Source organism: Ctenopharyngodon idella, chromosome 2 (assembly GCF_019924925.1).
Source record: "Ctenopharyngodon idella isolate HZGC_01 chromosome 2, HZGC01, whole genome shotgun sequence".
Taxonomy (NCBI): domain Eukaryota; kingdom Metazoa; phylum Chordata; class Actinopteri; order Cypriniformes; family Xenocyprididae; genus Ctenopharyngodon; species Ctenopharyngodon idella.
This window is the reverse complement of record NC_067221.1, coordinates 19,334,590-19,355,740: the sequence shown is the minus strand read 5'-3', so window position 1 is coordinate 19,355,740 and position 21,151 is coordinate 19,334,590. Positions and strand designations below refer to the sequence as shown.

Sequence of the window (21,151 nt, the reverse complement as noted above, 5' to 3'; positions counted from 1 at the left end):
CTCACCAAGGCTGAATTTATTTGTACAAAATACAGTAAAAACAATAATATTATGAAATTTAAAATAACTGTTTTCTATTTTAATATTTTCAAATGTAATTTATTCCTGTGATGGCAAAGCTTTTTAGCATCATTACTCCAGTCTTCAGTGTCACATGATCCTTCAGAAATCATTGTAATATGATGATTTGCTGCTCAAGAAACATTTATTATTATTATCAATGTTGAAATCAGTTGAGCTGCTTTATATTTTGTGGAAACTGATACTTTTTTCATGATTCTTTGATGAATAGAAAGCTAAATAGAACAGCATCATAAATGTAACATCATACATTTTTGATCAATTTATTGCATCTTTGCTGAATAACAGTTTTTATAACAGTCTTACTAAGCCTTAACATGTTGAATGGTAGTGTAATATAATACATTACATTGATTTATACCTATATTAAATTACAGCAATTGCACAAATGTAGGCAAAATTGTGAATGTAAATTTTAGGGAGATATAAAGGTAAATTGTTTAAGTTAGTATGTTCAAAATGGCAGTATCAAAATGACTGGTTTCGTAGCGTCCACTAGTGAGCATATAATGTAACTGCAGTTACCATTAACTCTAACATGCTAATATTAGTGTGTTTTTTTATGTAATATGAGTTTGAAGTGGCCTTTCTGTTCTGAAGGGACATTATGAAGCTCACCATAAGTTTGGGCTTTATGAGGAAGTCTTTATGTCCTCCGATGGGGATGTGTTTCTTCATGATGCTGAAGTGATTGAACCGACAGAGCAGAAGACCACTGCTGTTTGCCCTCAGGTTAAAGTCCACCTCTTCACATGTGAACCTACATACACAAACACACACGTTCGGTTCAGACTGTTAGACTCTACTAGTTGTCATAATTTATAACATAAAACACCCTAAAGTTCTCCTCAGTTAGGGAAAAAACATATTTATGTGGCAATACTCAAGAACTACATGCTCTCCCCCCTCAGAATGTAAACACTCACCGGTTGAGGTCATACTGGACGTTCTGAGTGAGGTCAACGTTCAGCATGATGAGGTCATGCAGGTGACAGCGAGAGAAAGGGCTTGTGGGAGCTTGAGAAGACAAACTACTGCTCCATTTTCGCAGGCCACACATGGCATACAGAGAGATCTTAGGAGTGGCCTCCATGTGCTGTAGGACGCTCTTCAGTGACACGTTCATCACCTCGCTAAGAGAGATGGAGAATCCATGGATGTTAGACAATGAAGACATTCCAGTGAACAAATCTGTACATGGATCCTTCCATCATTACATACCTGTTGCCCTCGGGTCCAGGTTGATGGGCGTTCCACAGAACGCAGGAGTCATCCATCATAACTATGAAGGGCCACACATCCTGTCTTTTGACTCCCTGCTCCTCTTGCCTGTTCCTCTCCAGCTCCAGGTTGTGGTAGGACAGTTCCTTGATCATGAATCGAGCTGCTCCTGAAACATCAAATAATACAGTCAATCACAAAACGAATGAACTGTGTGTGTTATACACAAGCTGAATTTTCCAATATAAAGAAGCATGAATATTTCACTAGATTATCAATGCAGTAAAAACAAAAAAAAAACCAATAATTATTTTTATACAATGGCTGATAGCAAATATAAGTGCATTTTTAAAATTCTATACTATTTTATCTAAATTAAATAAATAAAACCTTAAAAACGCAATTATTTTGGGCGGTACTCACCCACTCCTGAGTTGTTGAACATGGCGGGCAGCACCAGAAGGATGTGGTTGGGCCAGTATTTCCTGTAGAGAGGCATTTCATACTGCTTGACCACCAAAATGTGCAGGTGCTCCGCTCCCTCCATGGCATGGTAGATGTTGAGAAGCCCGTGCTCCTGGCGACCCGTTGTGGGTGTGAAGATCGGACTTTTCAGCATGCCAGACTCCTGAGTCAGCAAACAGTGCAGCATAGTCACTTTAAGACAACTTGTGCAATATGTAAACAAACAAACAAACAAAAACCACGAGCGATGACTCAGCAACCACACAACTTTTTGCATCGCTCAGATATCCAGGTGCTCCTTAATTCAGGATATATCGCTAAATTTATTTTGTATTGACCTGAATGCAAGGCGTATACAAATAACAGTTTTTTGTAGCTTTCATTTTGTGGCATTTAATAACTAGCCTACTATCCTTTGAAAGTCAATCTCTGAAAGTTTATCTCCGTCTTTGAATTTCGTCCTGTGTCCACTGTTCAGATGTATTTGTCTTTATATTTCTTAGGCATTAAGCTATCCTTTTTGTTATCTCTAATTATGCTAATTACATGATTATCTTAATATTTGTCACGATCACCCGCTGGAGTGCCCTTGATAGCCACTAGAGGGCACTCCACCCCGGACTATTGACTCACTATCATGAACCCCATTTCCCATAACTAATCAGCCAACTGACTAATCAGCCATGATTACATTCAGCTGTTGCTCATTAGCTTGTTGGTTTCCTCCTATAAAAACCTGGTCAAAGAATATACACTAACAAGAAGCGAACGTTCCATTGCAACACCAGCGCCCAGCAGCGGCCCTGCGTTTCCGCCATTTTGGGGTTAAAGCGACTCGAAGTCCACCAGTTTCTATGGCAATATCAGCTGCTTTGTTAAAACAAAACGTACATTAAAGCTGAAATCCAACCTGAATGATGACAACACATAATAAAATACTATCACTAGTGATCATCAAATCTTTTTAACAGTTTATTTTAAAGACTTTGTGTGTAAGTCTTCCACTTTTTTCACAAAACGTTTTGCTCTCTAGAAACCCAATCAGTTTGGGTTAAAATTCTTTGAAGTTCAAGTATTAGCATTATAAACACTGAATTAATACCAACATATGAAATTAAATTAAGGACATGCATGAGAAAAATTGGGAATGTTAGACAATAAATATATGAATATAACAGCTTGATTTTGCAGTGTTGTCTAATGTCCGTTAAAGCAAAAGTGTCCAAAAGTGTAAATTATGCGATAACAGACACAGCAATGCATCATGTATTATAAGATCATTATGTTTGTCGCGTGATCCATTAAAACGTACAATATATATATTTCAATTCAGATAGTGGAGTAATACTATTATTAGCTACTATTACTTCACTAGGTCTGAAGTATATTGTTTGCTGCAAACGTGATGATCTTAAATTTTTAATTATTAATTTACTATTAATAAATGTGTAAAGTTGCATAAAATGGAAATACTCAATAAAGTAGGCTAACTACGTTACCTCAGATGGTTGAATGGTTGGTTTCCACAACTTGTAAAATAAAACATATATAAGACAAAACAACATTTACTGTAGGAGCCATACAATTTACTGGTGACTTAATTTAAAAAAAAAAAAACTGTTCTATTGCGCTTCTGATTTGGCAGTGAAATTCGCCGATTTTGGGTGCGTAAGATGTGAAGGATTCTATGGTCCAGTTAGTATTTTCACCCCATAATGGCGGCCGCGCTACCAGAGCGCCATCTAGTGGCTGTTACCCAAAAAGTATCAAAGTGTCGCCTCTTGGGTATTATACTCTTTGACCTGGTTAATTCAGTCACTCTTTGCTATGTCTTGCATGTCTATAATTGCGGCATTTCTGTGCCTTAGTATCTGGTTTCTCCTGTGTTGTGGTTTTTGTTTGTTTACTTTATCTGTGGATTTCCCTGTTTTGCCTGTGCCCTGGACTTTATCTTTGTTTAGACTGTTTTGCTGGTATATGACATTTGCCTGGCCTTTTGGGTTACGATTGTGAATTACCCTTCTAATAAATACTGCATTTGAATCCTCACCCTTTGAGTCTCGGAGTAGTTTCTTTACAACATTATTTGCTAATTATGATTATAGCCAATTACCTAATCATAGCTATTTTGGGGGACATGCACTTCTCTTAATAATTTTATATTTTATTATATAATGTACATATATAACATACTTATGGACGCTTGTTTCTGCCACTAAATAAAATAATAAAGGTAATTGTGACTTTTTAGCTGACAGTTCTGACTTACATAATACATACATCATATTTTACATCTGTTTCTTCAGTTTATATCCAGCAATTTTGACTTTATAAATCGCAATTGTCAAAAAAGTCAGAACTGCAAGATGTAAACTCACAATTGTGAGGAAAAAAAGTCAGAATTGTGACATGTACATGTACATATACATAGAGTATGTACGTGTGTGTGTGTGTGTGTTTTATAGAAAAAAAACAGAAATATTATCAAATATTATTGCAATGTAAAATAAATGTGATGGCAAAGTTGAATTTTTAGCATATATATTAGCTTGCACCCCCTTAACCTGGACAATTCACACAAAAATGAAAATTCCGTCATCATTTACTTGCCCATATATTATTACAAAACTTGTATGCTCATATGATTTCAGAAGACAGCAATACTTTAGAGTGGTTTTTGGGTTGTTGTTTTTTTTTTTTTTTTGGAGCTTGACAGATGTGGTCATAATTTCTCCTTTTATTTTTCCACAGAAAAAAAACAGCACACAAATTTTCAACAACAACATGAGGGTGAGTAAATAATGAAAGAATGGGCTATATGCCCAGTTACTTCCTGGTTGTCGTTAAGCCAGCTCGGGGATTTCCGGTGAACTGTTAGCTGTTCATTCTGTAGTCACTGTACATCGACACAAAACCATCAATGGTTGACTTTTTAATGTTGTATTCATATTTTAATGCAGTTATCACATTTACCTAATTTGCCAATAAACCAGTTTTATTGATTGCAATAAAGATGAAGCTATTGGGACCATTTAAAAAGGCTGTGTCTGTAATCAGACATGCACATGCATTTTTTCCCCAGCACTTCAAATGTTATTTTTAATGTGATGACCACAAACATTATTTGTTCATCCTTCTGAGATTGACCCCATTGTAAAACGAACATTTAAAAATGTAGGAAGTTCAACATTTGATAGAAAACACTTATTTAAAAATAAAAAAGACAATAATTACCACTTTAACCAGCAGGTGGCGGCAAAGTAGCATTTATTTGCGCATATATCAGCCATTTCCTCTAATCGTTTTTCACTTCGTTTTTGACTAAATATTAAACATTATAAAATAACTAGGTTTAAAAATACATTTTGTCAATGTGAAGTATGAAATACTCAAAAAATCTTAAGAAAAGCAATAACTTCTCTTGTGAATGAATAACACAGAAAGCGAGCACCGCTCTTTCCCTTTGTAATCACAGCAGCTGTCATTCAGTGCAGAGCAAGATCAATGATTTCAGCACACTTGTAAAAACACACATTTTATTCAATTAATCTAACTAAAGTGCACAATAAATATTTAATTTTTGAAGCTTTTTTTCACATAAAAGTATAAAAACTGATGGTCGAATTGAATTTCGCCAAGGAGGAACACTGAAGTACGTCTTTATTTATTTATTTTTTATGCTGTCTTTGAATAACTAAATTAATGCTATGCCTGACTATTTAAGTGACTATATTCTGATTATAAACTAAGTATTACACTACTGATGCTCAACACACCAGAAAATGACATCTCACCGGAAGTTTTCGAGCTGGCTTATATTAATGCAGAAGTTCTAAAGAGCGCTCCATGCATATAGCCCATTTTCATTTTTGGGTAAAGCAACCAACACAAAAAAGGCTAGGTAAGTACACTAAACTTACCTTGTCTGAGAGCAGTGGGAGCCGCATGCTCTCTAAGTGACTGCCCTGCTGGCTGAAGACAAAATGAGGCTCTTTGGCTTTAGGAATGATAAAGTGCAGCTGGACTTCCTCTCCCAGCATGGATGAGCAGAATGTGAAGGCGTGGAAGGTGCAGTCCGACAGCTAGAATTAGACCAGCAGAACATTACAGTTTTAACATTACAACATTACAACTTACTATAGCCATATACCTTTCAAGACTTGCTATTACTTTATTATCCATAATTTTATGTTTGAGGTGTTTTTAAAAATATGTAAATACATGTTGATGCATCACATGATCGATCACATATGTCCTCACCTGAGCGGCAGGAGTAGGCTCGCTGTAATGGTGGCACTGTTCACAGTGGTGAAATGCATTGTGGGCCGCAAACAGGCTGAGTCGAACAGACACTGTGTTTCTCTTTGGTGGCTCAGCTTCTGCCTCTAGTCTTTCTACTTTAACCCCTGTTTCATGTGCAGATTCGAAACAGCACATAAGCATACTTGCACAATATTTTCAAGCTGCTTTGAAACAAAGCACACCATAATAAAAAGAGCAGGTTAATACCGTTCAGGGTCTTTGGCATCCTGTCTGCATACACTGGACTTGCATATCTGAATTTGTGGTCACGGGGGTAGAGGTCAAATGGCAGTTTGCGGATGTCTTCCACGTCAGGCCACTGCGGCCCACTAGCAGTGGGAAACTTTGATTTGTCTTGCACATCTAGAGAATTCAATTCAAGATCATTAGTGAAAAGATCAAGAGGAGGACCATCAGGTGAAGTATTTCAATAAAGTGTTTTATTCTTTGTGTGAATAAAAATAGAAGTGTATTTAGAAGCATGGAGAATGCCATTTGTATGGCTGGAAAAAAAAAAAAAAAAGGAAAAGGAAGCTTACCCTCCTCCAGCTCTTCTTCATCATACACATCCACCTCCAGAAGGCGAATCAGCATACGGAATAGAATCCGTAGAAACTGCAGATACGCACCTGTTTTTCCAACCTAAAACAGAGGCAGAATGAGAATGAGAATGAGAAACTGGATGCTCAGCAAAGAGGCTAATTAGCATAAAACAGAGGTCATTGTAAATGGTCGTGGCTTAGCAACAGACTGCCTCTAACTGGTCAGGCACAATAAATAATAATTCTTCTATTTCTCTCCTCTCTCTCTCTCTCTCTCTCTATATATATATATATATATATATATAATTTTTTTTTTTCGAAAGGTCGGTTTAATCAAAAATACAGTAAAAAACGAAACAATTTAAAAATCTTAAATATTTCTTTATTTTACACTTTTAAAATGTTGCACATTTTGTCTATTTTAACTGTATTTTGTATATTTGTAAAATTGTATGTATTTTAAGTTTTTAGTTTACATTTTAACTATTTTTAAACACTTAATTTTTATATTTTTAAAATGTAAAATAATTTTGTATATTTTGTCTGCTTTACCTGTGTATTTTGTATATTTTAACTATTTTTTATAGATTAATAGATTTTATGGATAAATATTTAAGATAAATATTTAGCTTTTTAACTATTTTTGCACATTTTGTGTATTTAAAATGTGTATTTCATATATTTTAACTTTTTAAAAAATATTTAACTATATATATATATACATACATTTTTTTTAAAGGTCGGTTTGATCAAAAATACAGTAAAAAACAAAACAATTTAAAAATCTTAAAAATGTAAGATAATTTTGCACATTTTGTCTATTTTAACTGTTTTTTGTATGTTTAATTTTTTTTTTTAAATATTTAATTTGTAAAATTGTTTGTTTATATTTTGTGTTCAAGTTTTAAGTTTACATTAACTATTTTTAAACACTTATAAAAAAAATTATAAAAAATAATTTTGTGTATTTGTCTACTTTTCCGGTGTATTTTGTATATTTTAACTATTTATTACAGATTAAAAGATTTTTATAGATGAATATTTATCTATAATTTAGCTATTGTTTTTTTACTGATATATATTTATATATCTTTTAAAATATTTTGAATATTTTGTGTATTCTACTTTTTCTACTATTTTAAAAGCTACTTCTCACCTGTGGTGGCCCACTCAGCAGCAGTCTTCTAGGATGGGGCACAGCCGGCCCTTCGTAATCTGCGTGGTGCTGCCTGGCTGTGGTCCACTGGCGATAGTAGAGGGACTGCTCTGCCCCTCCAAGACCGTGAGGAACAGGCGGCCTGAGTGGACTGCTCCATGCCACATCAGCGTGAGGCAGCAGAGATGCTGAACTGGGCTGACCCAACGACTCAGGGGCCAGCAGGGCATACGCCGCCCGGGACAGCACCGCCGTCCGGGGGAAGACCTGCTTCCTGTTACATTCACGTGGAGCCTGCGTGGACTGGCTTGGTCTCTGAGCTGCCGGAGAGGAGGAAGAGGACGAGGACGAGGAGGCAGAGGAGAACGAGGACATGGCGGAAGAGGGGGGTGCCTGGGAGTCACACTCCTGTTTGAAGCGAATGGGAGAGGAGCAAGAGTCCATTGTATTTCTGCTACCGGACGGGTCGCTTTGCGAGGAGGGTTTGTCGAGTACACTTGAAGAACTGACACCATTTTCTGTGGTAGAGCCTGAAAGATAAGAGAACATTTTGTGAATTATATGAGGTCATGTGACCACACAAGACAAGAATCAGGCGTAACTTGATTCCAGTGTCACTTACCAGAGGTCCTGGTAGCAGCACTGGCATTGCTGGGTGGTCTTTCCAGCTCCATATGGAGATCATCATGTTCTGCCATTTCTCCTGAGCTCCTCTCTTCATCTCTCTGTCTCTCTTCTCTACCCACTGCAGTTTTCATCTCAGGTATTACTCTGCGTGTCACATATGAACAGGCCAAACCCACTTCCTGTTCCAGTGCTGTACGTGTCAGGTAGCTGGAGTCAATCAGTCGCAAGTCACAGTACTTCAGTGACCTGAACAAAATCACACACAAACACGCTTAATCTTCATGTGACCCTTCCAAAGTCACTGCAGAGTTTAGTTTATCCAGTAGAATCTTATTTCATCTTTTGGATAGCGCAGGATCTTGAAAAAAGCCAAACATGTATTGGGAAAATGCTACTGGACAGTTAAATGAAATTACAGGGAAAGAGGTTCTAGAACATCCTGAAAGATTTTCTTTACATTTCAATCCAAATAACATCAACAGCTAATGAACATTTTAGAACTGTAGCCGTAACAACTGTAGTAACCACAAGGTCCTTTTTATTCTTTTAAACAGAATAAAAAGTAAACCAAAAGACTGGAATGCAATGTGTATCATTTAATTTATCCAGGTCATCATGTAATGACAGATAATATTAATATCTCTCTCATATTTGAACTAGAGATCTGCCACCTGAATCAAGCCTGAAGAGACTCAACAAACTGAATCAACAAAATATGCATTATTATTATAAATCTAAAAAATAAATAATAGTAACCAAAAGATTTTTAGTTTCAAAAATATTACTTTTTTAGTTAATTAATATTTGTTTAATTTATTTAAGACCAATTTAATTTAAAGAAATAAAAAATAAAAATAATTTTACCAAAATTATGTTTTAATGTTTTTGAACGACATCTTATGCTCACCAAGGCTGCATTTATTTGATCAAAAATACAGTACAAAGAGTAATATTGTGAAATATTATTAAAATTTTAAATAACTGTTTTCTAGTTCAATATATTTTAAAATGTAATTTATTCCTGTGATGTCAAAGCTGAACTTTTAGCATCATTACTCCAGTCTTCAGTGTCACATGATCCTTCAGAAAACATTCTAATATGAAGATTTGCTGCTCAGGAAACATTTATTATTATCAATGTTGAAAACAGTTGTGCTGCTAAATATTTTTGTTGAAACTGTAAAACTTTTTTTTTCAGGATTTATATGTGTCCGTGTGTATATATGAAGAATAACATCACATAGTTGGCATGGAATACCTTGGGAAGGTCTCTCCTAGAGGATCTTTTCCTGTGAGGATGACAATGCATGGAAGTCCTTCCAGATCTTCATATGTATGCGGGACCCACTCTTCATTTTTACAGCCCCTCCAAGCCTGAAATGCACAGATTATTAATTTAGAACAAATTTTGAAGGAGCACATCTTCATGAGGGGATCTGGTTCTTACCCGCAGACGCGCACAGAAGTGGACTGGCAGGCTGACCTCCGCAGCAGGGCTTCCCAGCAGCACTGCAAAGCGGTACTGTAGCCCCAGCTTGTCCCGGGCCTCTTCCAGCCGCTCCTGCGCCAGCCGTGCCAGCTGCAGCGAGGGCACGCGCACCAGTAGCATGTGACCGCACCCGTGTCTGCTGCGGCCTGGCACACTCAGTAGATCCTCCACCATGGCAAGGGTCTGAGGGGTCACGTGATCCCGCAGTGAGGGGGCTGCTGTGAGGGCCATCAGAGCCTCTGTGTACTGCTGTATCAACAGGTAGCTGCGGATCACCATACTGTGCAAATGCGGGTGCCTGAAAACAATGAGGAAGTCACAATGAGGGGTAAACTTGGATATGGATCTGAGTCTGAGATGAACTTAAAGCTATAATGACATATTTACAGTGTAACAAACAGTTAAAAGGAAAGATAATTCACTTTTAAATTCTGATTTTGTATTTTTTTATTTTTACTTTAGACATACAGAATTCAGCCGTGTGAATATGAAAAACGGACTGACCTCTGCAGCAGGGTTTTGACCATCCGCTCAAAGGCGTCGTCACATCGGAGGATTGGACTTGCCACTCCCCACTGCAGGGACTTGCTGTAGTCCTTCAGCCCAAAGTAGACCAGATCCTTAGGAGAAGCCTCACCCTGCTGGTACATGAAAACAGTAAAATGTTCACTTTACTGACCACAATCACAATAGTGTTCTCTTTTTACTTAGCTCTTGCTTGAAAATGCTTTTAATGCAACTATGAACACATCTAGGTCATTCATTTTAATGTGTCGGATGAATGGGAATCTCTGGCATTAATATCATACCGCAATGTGTTAAAAATCTAATTGCTGTGCGAGTTGCTTAACCGATTATGTGAATTTTGATAAAAACTGCTGAAGTAAAGATTTTTATTTAACTGTGTTGTAATCCGCTTCTAAAATTCCTGGGATCTAATCTGCACCACAGAATGTGCTGGAAAGTCATCAAGATTCCAAGAAAAGTAAATATTAATGGCCCACTACCCTACGAAAACACCCCAAAAAAAAACAAAAAAAAACAAAACTTGAACAAATATGTATGTAACCACATATTTAAGATTGGGGCATGAAATATAAAAGATTCAATATCAGTTATTGGAGAAAAAAAACATAATGATTGACCACTTCACATTAATTTAAAATAACTGTTTTTTATTTTAATATATTTTAAAATTTAATTTATTCCTGTGATAACAAAGCTGAATTTTTAGCATCATTACTCCAGTCTTCAGTGTCACATGATCCTTCAGAAATCATTCTAATATGCTGATTTGGTGCTTAAGAAACATTTTATTAGTATCAATGTTGAAAACATTTGAGCTGTTTTATATTTTGTGGAAACCACAATACATTTTTTCAGGATCTTTTGATGAATGAAATTCAATTCAAAAGAACAGCATTTATTTGAAATAGAAATCTGTTGTAACATTATAAATGTCTTTACTATCACTTTTAATCTTTTGGACCAGATTTACTAACAGCATGTGCCAGCGCAAACCCTCTTTTAGTGTTTAAAAAACTACTGTCAGGATTTACTAAAGACACGCAGTGGAAAATTTGCGCTGAAAAGGTGTGGACACAGTTATTTTTGTGGCTGACCTTATTGCATATGCATTTGTAGGAGTTTCCCTTTCAGATGCAAAATTTATGAGAGGAGAGTATTTAAATCATGCGAGGTTATTTACTAAGGTTTGCGCTAGTCAATTTCCTGGTGTTTGCGCCATTATTTACCGCCCAAAAAAAGCACATCTTAAACCAGAAGCTAACTGGTAGATTGCGTTGGTCATTATGGAAATGATCGGGCTGCGTCTGTGTTCTTTAATGTGGTTGTCAGTAGATCACGTGCAGAGCTTTCCACTCATATTGGCGCTTTTTTGGAATTGCGCTCTTATGCTAGTTTGCCCTGTTTTCATTCTTACAGAATAAAAGTATTAATTTATTTTTTGTTTTTCAGTCTTACTGGCAAATGTATGTATATACACTTACTGCTTTCAATGCTTGTCAAACATCTGATTTATCTGAAATCTTATCTGTCCTCCATAAATTCCTTTACAGACCTTCTTGGGGTCAGTAAAACTCACCAGGTTCTCAGTGTTGGGCCAATGCACTTCATTCTGGGTACTGATGCGTGACTGACCGCTCTGCAGGGTGAACGGGAAGCAGCTGACCTGCAGCACCAGCAAGTTTATTGCTTCCAGAACCTCTGGACAGTTCACCACGCGGTCGGCCAATCCCTGCAGCTCCCCGTGACAAACCGACCCTGACAGAGCACTTACGGAGAGAGAATAAAGACAAGAAGTCCTAAGATGTTGTCAGTGACATTTCTGACAGATCCTATTTCAAACAACGTAGTTGTGTTTCTCACCTTGTCAGGTCAACGTGCGAGTTGTCGTGAATGAGGACGAAGAGCGTATAAGGATTCTGCTTGACCTTCCTCATGAAGGCCTCCATTTTTGTGTGGACCTCCGCATCCAGACGTACCACATACTTGTCAGACTTCTGTAGAGCTAATGTCGCGTCCTCTATACCCAGATCTATCAGGACGCCTAGCAAAGACATGAGGACAATGTTCAATATTATTGCATTGACTCAATAATCATATTACCTTTTCTGGCAAGATAATGGTTTTTTTTGTTTTCTTTAAACAGTGCTCTTGACATTGAAAACAATAATATTCCTTAACTCTCATTGACAAGATTTTCAATAATTTATGACACCAGCCACTGACGTGTTTTTTTTTTTTTTTTTCACAGTTTTTCACTGTTATATAGTAAGGGGCGCGATGTAAGCTAACGTGATCATCATACATTTAACAACATATAAATCAAAAATGCCTAATGTTACCGAATGAAATGTCGACCCAGGAAGAAGTACATGACTGTGCAAGCTTTGGGGGTGTTGATGGACTCGATCTACTCCATCTGTTTTGATCATCATTCTAAATCCAATCTGGATGATAAACTCTTTTTGTTCAAAATGTTGCTTTTTATGAAGCTTACCCACATTCAAGTGTTGATAAAAAGAACGCATGAAGCTAAAATGGGTTTTCATGTTTAAAAGCAGATTGTCTGTTCTTTCTTTTGACATATTGAATGTTCAGATATTCATATAACAAAATATTCTGGGGCCCAAGAATTTTTTGTGAAAATGTTAAAAAATGCTGCCGCTGACTGAACCATTGGCGGGGAAAGAGCTAAAATCGGCCATCTAGTCTCTTCTACTGTGACGTACCTGATAGTCGTATTCGCTGGACTGTTTGGTGAACCAGGACGTGGGAGGGTGGCACCAGAATCAGGAAATCTACCTTGCAGAAGCGGCCCAGATCTAAGCTCTGGCTCCCGGAGTCAGCGATAGCACACACCTGCGACAAAAGGCTGCGTGCGACGCTCAGCTGAGGAGGGTGTATCTGAAAGCCATCACTCAGCACATCTGTAACACACATCAAAAGTCAAATAGCATTTACAAGTGTCCAGATGAAAATGAAAAAGAGTCAAACATGCCCATAAAGCATTTTGAATCTGAACAGTTTGAGACATACGGAGACAGCAAAGGCTCACCTGGCCCTGATTCTGGTACCATGGCTGCAGCCTCTTGGGAGTGAATGTATTCGGTGAGATGTCCCTGAAAGGGCTGAACCACCCGGTCTTTGCGTTTTCGCTGGTACCGAACCAGCTGTTTGTCCATGTTGTCACCTGTAACGCCACAATCAATTTGAAATTAATAAAGACACATACACATACTACCTTTCAAAAGTTTGAGGTCAAATCTAACAAAAGCATTTTTTTCTATTTTTAAATAAATTCTGCTCTTTTGAGCTTTCAATTCATTGAAGAATCCTGAAAAAAGTATCATGGTTTCATGGTTCCCACAAAAATATTAAGTAGTGCAAATATTTGATAATAATGATCATGTGATACTGAAGACTGTAAAGACTGCTGAAAATTCATAGGAATAAATGACATTTTTAAAATGTAAAACTGTTATTTTAAATTGCAATAATATTCCACAATATTACTGTTCTCACTCCATTTTTGATCAAATAAATGCAGTCTTGGTGGACATAAGAGAATTCTTTCAAAAACAATCCAAAATTTGATTTTGCTTCCAGCTTATAAAGTTTGAACAGTGTGGTCTAGAAACCTAAATACGTTTGGTCGAAAACATAATTTTTCAAACTCGTCTTAAGTTATGGTCAACTTATAGCCTTTGAACTAGTTCTTATAATCACCAGAGAGGGCGCAATGACCACACAAATCTACTTCACCTTGTGTGCTTCGCCCCAAAATTGCTGCTTGCATCTAGATTTTTAAATGAATTTCTAAATAGAGGACATTGATAAGTTGATGAAAGCTTTGATGGATTCCACTAAACTTGTGCGCTGAGACTCACCTAATGAGGTGCTTTGGAAGTGTGAGGCAAGCACACTAACTTTCCCTGTGATGAGCTCGTAGCTGATCTCCTTCAGAAACTCATTCGTAGTGAGCATACTCTCTGCCAAGGCCCGAGACTGATATTTACCTAAGAAAAACAACAACACGTTCATCTATAAGACAATAACAACAACATCAACAACAAAACTTACAGCTTATCGAATGAGTTCTCATGCATAACCTGACATTGTGTAAACTCCTTAAAGGGTTAGTTCACCCAAAAATAAAAATTCTATCATCATTTACTCACCTTCATGTTGGTCCAAACCCAAAAGACTTATGTTCAATGTCGGAACACAAATGAAGATATTTTTAACGAAATCTGAGAGATCTCTTTATGAAGAGTCAGAGTTTTGGGTGAAAAGACTTATAATGAGGGACAAAAAAAATCTCTCAGATTTCATTAAAAATATCTTTATTTGTGTTCCAAAGATGAATGTAAGTCTTATGGGTTTGGAACAACACAAGGGTGAGTAATTGATGATAAAAGTTTTATTTTTGGGTGAATTAACCCTTTAAATGGCATTCTTATATCATGTAAAGGTCATAAATGGACAAAAATGAAACTATGAACTAAGAATAAGTCTCTGAGAGCAGCAGAACTTACCCAACACAAGCACGCAGAACTCATTTACTCCACTTTTGGAGGTGCAGATAATGAGCACATAGTTGGGCAGACACTGCTGCTGCTGTGGTGGCGTTTCACTTAGAGAGCGCAGCGACTCAGAGATGCCCTCCCCTAGGGAGCCGTGGGTGGCCAGAACCTGAACGCTGCCCCCTGACACACTGGCCTCCATTCGAGCTAGCCAGGGCAGCTGGGACGGTGACATGGGAGGGCCAGTCGGGCCACACAGCATGGCCTTCAGTACAATCTGCTCAAACTCTTCCCGTAACGGGATCTGCTCCGTACCTGCATTAAATACAAAAAAAATGAATAAACTGTGTCACTATAAAGCAGGTACTAACTGCTCTTGTATAAGCTGTACACTTTTATCCATGTATCATAAGTGTACAAAAGGTGGACTGATAAATTCATGTTACTAATGCATTAAAGGGGTCACGACATGGATTTTTTATTTTAATATGTTCCTTGTGTTTCACTTATAATGTTAATAAAGTTTTTTCCACATAAAACAAACAAATATATATGACAGAAAAAGCATTATGAAATCATTTACTTACGGTTTATAATGCAGCTGCTGTCAGATCCAATACAGCTGACTGCTTCATCTGTCAACAAATGTTTCTTTGCGAACTCTGCATTACGCTGTGCCTTTTGCACAAAACTAACTGCTCTGAACAACCAAAAAATCCTCCAACACGATGTGGGACGCCATTAAAATAAACCCCCCACTCACTTCCGACACACTTGTTTCCAACGCTGGGATCTTACTGAAGTCTGTACAGGGACGCAAACTAGCTGTTTAAACTGGACGTGTCAAAGCAAACGTTCATTCACTCTTCCATCTGTCCTGTTGACAGACTCAAGCGCGTGGAGTATGTCAGAAACTGAATGCGCATCTGTATACTATATCCAGTGTAGACAGCGTCAGTGATTATAATGGGTTTTATTTGCTTTTGACGCGACACAACACTCAGTGTAGGCAAATGTCAGCCGTTACGCAACTGAATGATAGTGGGCGGAGCCTATGTTATGATTATGTGTAACTATTTGTCGATTTCTTGCTATGGAGGCAGACATATGCAAATGTATTTGCCCATGTGATGTCACAGAACCCGCAATATCAAAACAGCAAAAAGGCAAATTTGATTTCTCATGTCATGACCTCTTTAAAAGTTATTTTCAAAAATGATTATCTGTGTTCTGATGTCTGTATGTCAGTATTATTTACCCAGTCGAGCGAGGTATTGCAGTGTGAGCAGTATCATGGTCTCTGTGGTGAGTAACTGGCTTGCTGACATGCCCAGACTGGCGAGGGTCTTCTCATTGAGTTCTCTGCCCTTATAGCAGCTCACCAGCAGGGGGCTCACCACCAGATCACCCACATTGCCAAAGAAGTATGGTAAAGTGCCTTGACCTGTAGAGGAAATTCAAACAAACCATGCAGTCACACACACATCCAAACAGTTATTAGGGAAAAGATGTACTCGAGAGATCTGGTTATATTGTGTGCTGGTGTGATGAACCTATTTCTGTAAAACTGAAAATGTCATGCATTATTAATTCTTATTTTAGATCATGCTAGATCAACAGAAATAAGAATAATAATTAAGAATCCTCATGCCTATTTAAGATATAAATTAACAACTTTAAAAGAAGAAAGAAAAAATACAAAGCAGTAACAATAAAGGATGATGCCGACTTAACAAGATATATATTAACTGCTTTATGAGGTTTTCTTTTCAAGAACTGTATTCTGTTTATAATGATATAAGGACAATTTCATCCCTCTGACATTTTTAATTATGCTCATTAAAAATATAAAAATATTAATTCATAAATTAAAAACATTTTATAAGAGTGTTATGAAGACAGAGCACTGACCAATGAGAAGGACTGGCCGGACCCCGGAGGAGTTCAGAAGGTTGTCAGGAATGATGACAGTTTCTCCCGCTGTGATTGGTTGGGGTTGTATGACCCCTGACACTGATGGAGGCTGTTGATTGGACAGGGACAATAAAGAACCTGGAACAAAGGAGCAAAACATTAAATGTATGTAGTTTTTTTTTTACTGGAACATACAGCATGTACTGTCAAGCCATTGTGGAAACCTAATAATACTTTGGATGGATCTCTTCAGCCTCTCAAGCTTTGTTAATGTGACAATGACAATCAATGGTGAGGACAAGAAAACTAAGCTACAGGGATCTCCAAGCTCCACTCTTTCAGCTGTTTCAAGGCATAAACCCTCCAAGCTGATGCTAAACACTTTAGGACCTAATTTAACGTGACCTCTCACCCCTGTTTTAATGGAAACAATGAATAAATCATCCTTGTGGATGGAATATGTCATGTCCCTTGGTACTTGTTAAAATAAAAAGCGAAGGTAATCAAATTCATGTCTGTTTCCTGCTCTGGGACACGCATAAACAGATGGAATCAACTGACTGCACAGATAAGCAGCATAAAAAAAGAATAACAACAAATCGACAAGGCTGAGTATGATTAAGTCAAACGCACCAGAGCTGCACGTCAGCGTTCGGATGGCTGGCACAGGGACAGCCGTGGCTGGGACAGGCACTAGAGAGGTGGGGTGCCAGCTACGGTGGCGCTTTTTGGGCGGACCTGATGCCATAGCAGAGGATGCTGCAAGAAAGAGCAGATATAGAATAGAAAATGTTTGTTATCATCAGGATAATCATTTCATTTTATACTTTGATCAAATGCAAATTGCATAGTGTAAACATTTGAAATAGACTATTAAAATAGACTATTGCTGTTGTGCATCAGCCAGATGATTTGACCACTTATTGACATGCATGAGGCAGCATTGTGATTGGCTGGTTTAATTCTTACCTGGACTGTCTCCAGGTTCTGTGGCCCTATAGCCATGATTAGGTGTGGCGAGTGGGTTTGTATGAGGGGGGCTCAGTAGACTGGATCGCCCTTCCATACTCAGACCATTAGTTAGACCGTTTACTCGCAGTGCAGTGGGAACTAAAAAACAAATACATGTTGGGAATTAAAGAAACAGTGGAAAGAATATATATACACCGTACTGTGCAAAAGTCTTATGCACGTATGCAAGTATTTTCACCCCCCAAAAACGGTTTTAAGCCAGTTATTTTATTATCTTTTGCTGTAGTGTGTCAGTAGGAAATATCAGTTTACATTTCCAAACATTCATTTTGCCATTAATTTTAATAATCCAGTGAGATTTTTGAATACACAAGGAGTCTGACAACAGCCGGTGCTCCACACGGAGATCTCCTCATCATCAAATCTGTCTGTGATTACATGATAAAACAGATAAAACTGAGACAGACTAAATCCAGAAGAACTGTGGCCATGTCATACCTACTTAGGATATAGATTAACCACTTATAAAAGCATTTTTGTTAAAAATATATAATAATACCAATTTAATACACACACAAATCGTGAAAAACAATTTCAAATTCAGACTAAAATGCATTCAAGCATTTCCCAAGTGCCCTGAGGGGTGTCATGTTTTGCACACTAATGGCTAATGTCCACTTTTCTGGTGACAGACTATGCAAACTCCCCTACCTACACACAAACACACAAATTCAATAGGGAGGAAAGCATTCTCGCTCATTTCTGAAGGAGAATGGGTCCTGTGGAGCACAGTTTATTGATTACCTTTAACTGATGGCATATTGATAATGAACAGCTAGGCCACTTTTACATCTAATATTCCTGACACATACACAAATAGAACACATATATGTTCAACATCAATCATTGGGAATTTGAAGCGTGGGTTGACATTAAAACCCTTAATACAGAATTCTGTTCTTATATTGATGACTTGAAGTGCGTTTATATGTGTGTGTTTGCACAAGTGTGTACAGGGGTTGTGATGTGTAAGCAGCCAATACAAATGACCTTCTGAGAAGAGATTAATTCTGTCCTTTTGCGGAGAAAAACAAACAATGAAGGAGCCAACAACATTTGAACCACAAAGTTGACTATAATTAGCTTAATGCTAAGGCTGAATGTACAGTGCGGTTTGTTCAAATCTCTAATCCAAAGTATGAGAAATTATGACCATCAATTAACAAGCACATTGAATTGTCAAATTCAAATGACTGAATTATTATCCCCTCAAAATCATTTTAACAACTGTTTGAGTTGAACGTTTTAATGCAAAAGCAAGTTGTACTTACATATATGGCTTTTTAGCTTGGTATTATGAGCAATCAATGCTACTTTAAATTCAAAATGAGGACAAATATCTTGTACCGATCGGTAATGTCTTGGTCCCGTGAGTCGGTGTGTTCAACGGTTTGAGGAAGCCCAGCTCTGGGGGTCCAAAAATCCCTGAGGATGAGCCAGATTGCATGCGAACAGGAGGCGAGTCTGTGGATCAAAGAACAACTTATTATGAATGCAGCTTTACTTTTCCACTGCAAATGGTAAATTTAAAAAAATTGCGCATAATTTAGTTGAAAGACAAAAATTTGTTACATTTGGTTATAATAATGATGAGCTCTTCTCCTATTTTATGCATTGTGTTATCGTCACTAATGGACGCACTCTGTGGCCAGCTGCCCGGCTCTCTGAATGGTGTTGTGAGGAAGAATGAGACAATGACTTGCTTTCTTTCACCAAACACTGTTGGGTAAACACTGTGTGGCCTCCAGCCAGATGTCACCAAATGCTGAGTAGCCCCCCCAGCCCTCTTTAACCCTAGGTTTCACCCCCCACCCCCGTATGTACCCTCCCCCAGAACAGAACATGACCTCTGTGCATGCAGGACTAAGCAGAAACCAACAGAAGATGGACATCCTCCCCTGGACAGATGCAGCATGTGTTGTCTTACACTGGACCTCCTATGAGGTTTTCACAAGAGAAACATCTCTGTGCAGGTCCTTTTTTAAATACTAGAGAGCTTTTAGAAGATAGTGGCACACAATATTTGACGGTCCACACCTACACTCACCTGAGAGGGGGAAGGGAGATGGACTGTGGCCATTTGTGTCTCCATTTTCCTTGCTGCTTAGTGAGGATGAAGAACTAGGCTTGGATGAAGAAGCACTGCTTGAGAATGGCCGTGTCTTACAATCTGTGAAAAACCGCATTTATTTTTAAATTCTCAGTTAATGTTGATTGAACCATCCTTCTCTGTCAAATCAAACAGGTTCAGTAACAACTTTATATTTTTTTATTTTTCCATGTTACAGGTCTGGCATAAGCTGCAGATAATTTCAGTGAACATTCAAACTGTGTATTTTTTCTGTAATTTCTATGGAAGGAATCATCAATTATCAATGTATCAATTTGCAAATAAGTTTGAATTTGCAATTAAATAGACATTTAAATTAATTGTGTAATAACTTTAATAAACTTTACTTTTTCATTCATTTAATGTTTAAAAATAAAGCAAAATATTTAACAAAAATGTAATTAACAAAATATAACAAAGATAATACAATTTGGAAATTATCTTTAAATACAATATCTTAATATATAAGGAAGAAATAATTATCAGTTTATTAATTTGAAAATAAAACACAAATGCAAATTAATTTGAACTGGCAACTAAATGACATTTAAATTATTTAAATACATTTTTTACTTTAATATTTGAGCTTATTTAACATTTAAAAATGTAGCAGAAAATTCAACAAAAATATACATTTGGAAATTATCTTTAAATACAAACTTTTAACTTAAAGGGTTAGTTCACCCAAAAATGAAATTTCTGTCATTAATTACTGACCCTCATGTCGTTCCAAACCCGTAAGACCTTCGTTCATCTTCAGAACACAAATTAAGATCTTTTGATGAAATCCAAAGGTTTTTTTATCCTCCATTGAAAGCAATGAAATTAGCACATTCAGTGTCCAGAAAAGTAGTAAAAACATCGTTAAAATAGTCAACATGACTACAGTGGTTCAACCTTAATGTTATGAAGTGACGAAAATACTTTTTGTGCGCAAAAACAAAACAAAAATAACGACTTTATTCAACAATTTTTCCTCTTCTCTGTCAGTCTGTTAAGCAGTTGGCGCAGTGCTGCGTTTCCGTGTTTATGTCCGAACGCTGGCTCATTATTGGCCGGCTCCTGCGTCAGCATCACACGCATGCATCGTGCTGTTCATGTGAACAGGCGTCGGCCAATACTGAGCCATCGTTCGGATGTAGAACCTAGAAGCTGCAATGAAAA

At 37.3% G+C, this 21,151-nt stretch overlaps 1 protein-coding gene across 5 annotated transcripts in view; it reads right to left on the bottom strand.

Moving 5' to 3' along the window:
• greb1l (GREB1 like retinoic acid receptor coactivator) overlaps positions 1–21,151 on the bottom strand; it is a 57,320-nt gene that overhangs the window by 3,908 nt on the left and 32,261 nt on the right. For 2 of the 5 annotated variants that reach the window (XM_051916004.1, XM_051916011.1), the window contains exons 7-31: positions 19,925–20,047; positions 19,225–19,341; positions 17,815–17,955; positions 17,479–17,604; positions 16,843–16,983; positions 16,190–16,375; positions 14,944–15,246; positions 14,296–14,424; positions 13,464–13,598; positions 13,138–13,335; positions 12,272–12,452; positions 11,988–12,207; positions 10,388–10,524; positions 9,842–10,181; positions 9,653–9,768; positions 8,390–8,640; positions 7,768–8,297; positions 6,609–6,711; positions 6,277–6,432; positions 6,028–6,173; positions 5,688–5,849; positions 1,726–1,930; positions 1,303–1,471; positions 1,008–1,214; positions 700–841 (exon numbers count right to left, since the gene is read on the bottom strand). In XM_051916004.1, the coding sequence (XP_051771964.1) occupies positions 700–841; positions 1,008–1,214; positions 1,303–1,471; positions 1,726–1,930; positions 5,688–5,849; positions 6,028–6,173; positions 6,277–6,432; positions 6,609–6,711; positions 7,768–8,297; positions 8,390–8,640; positions 9,653–9,768; positions 9,842–10,181; positions 10,388–10,524; positions 11,988–12,207; positions 12,272–12,452; positions 13,138–13,335; positions 13,464–13,598; positions 14,296–14,424; positions 14,944–15,246; positions 16,190–16,375; positions 16,843–16,983; positions 17,479–17,604; positions 17,815–17,955; positions 19,225–19,341; positions 19,925–20,047 (4,664 nt within the window). The remainder of the gene's footprint in view (positions 1–699; positions 842–1,007; positions 1,215–1,302; positions 1,472–1,725; positions 1,931–5,687; positions 5,850–6,027; positions 6,174–6,276; positions 6,433–6,608; positions 6,712–7,767; positions 8,298–8,389; positions 8,641–9,652; positions 9,769–9,841; positions 10,182–10,387; positions 10,525–11,987; positions 12,208–12,271; positions 12,453–13,137; positions 13,336–13,463; positions 13,599–14,295; positions 14,425–14,943; positions 15,247–16,189; positions 16,376–16,842; positions 16,984–17,478; positions 17,605–17,814; positions 17,956–19,224; positions 19,342–19,924; positions 20,048–21,151) is intronic. The other 3 variants (XM_051916019.1, XM_051916029.1, XM_051916037.1) reach the window with 3 other exon arrangements.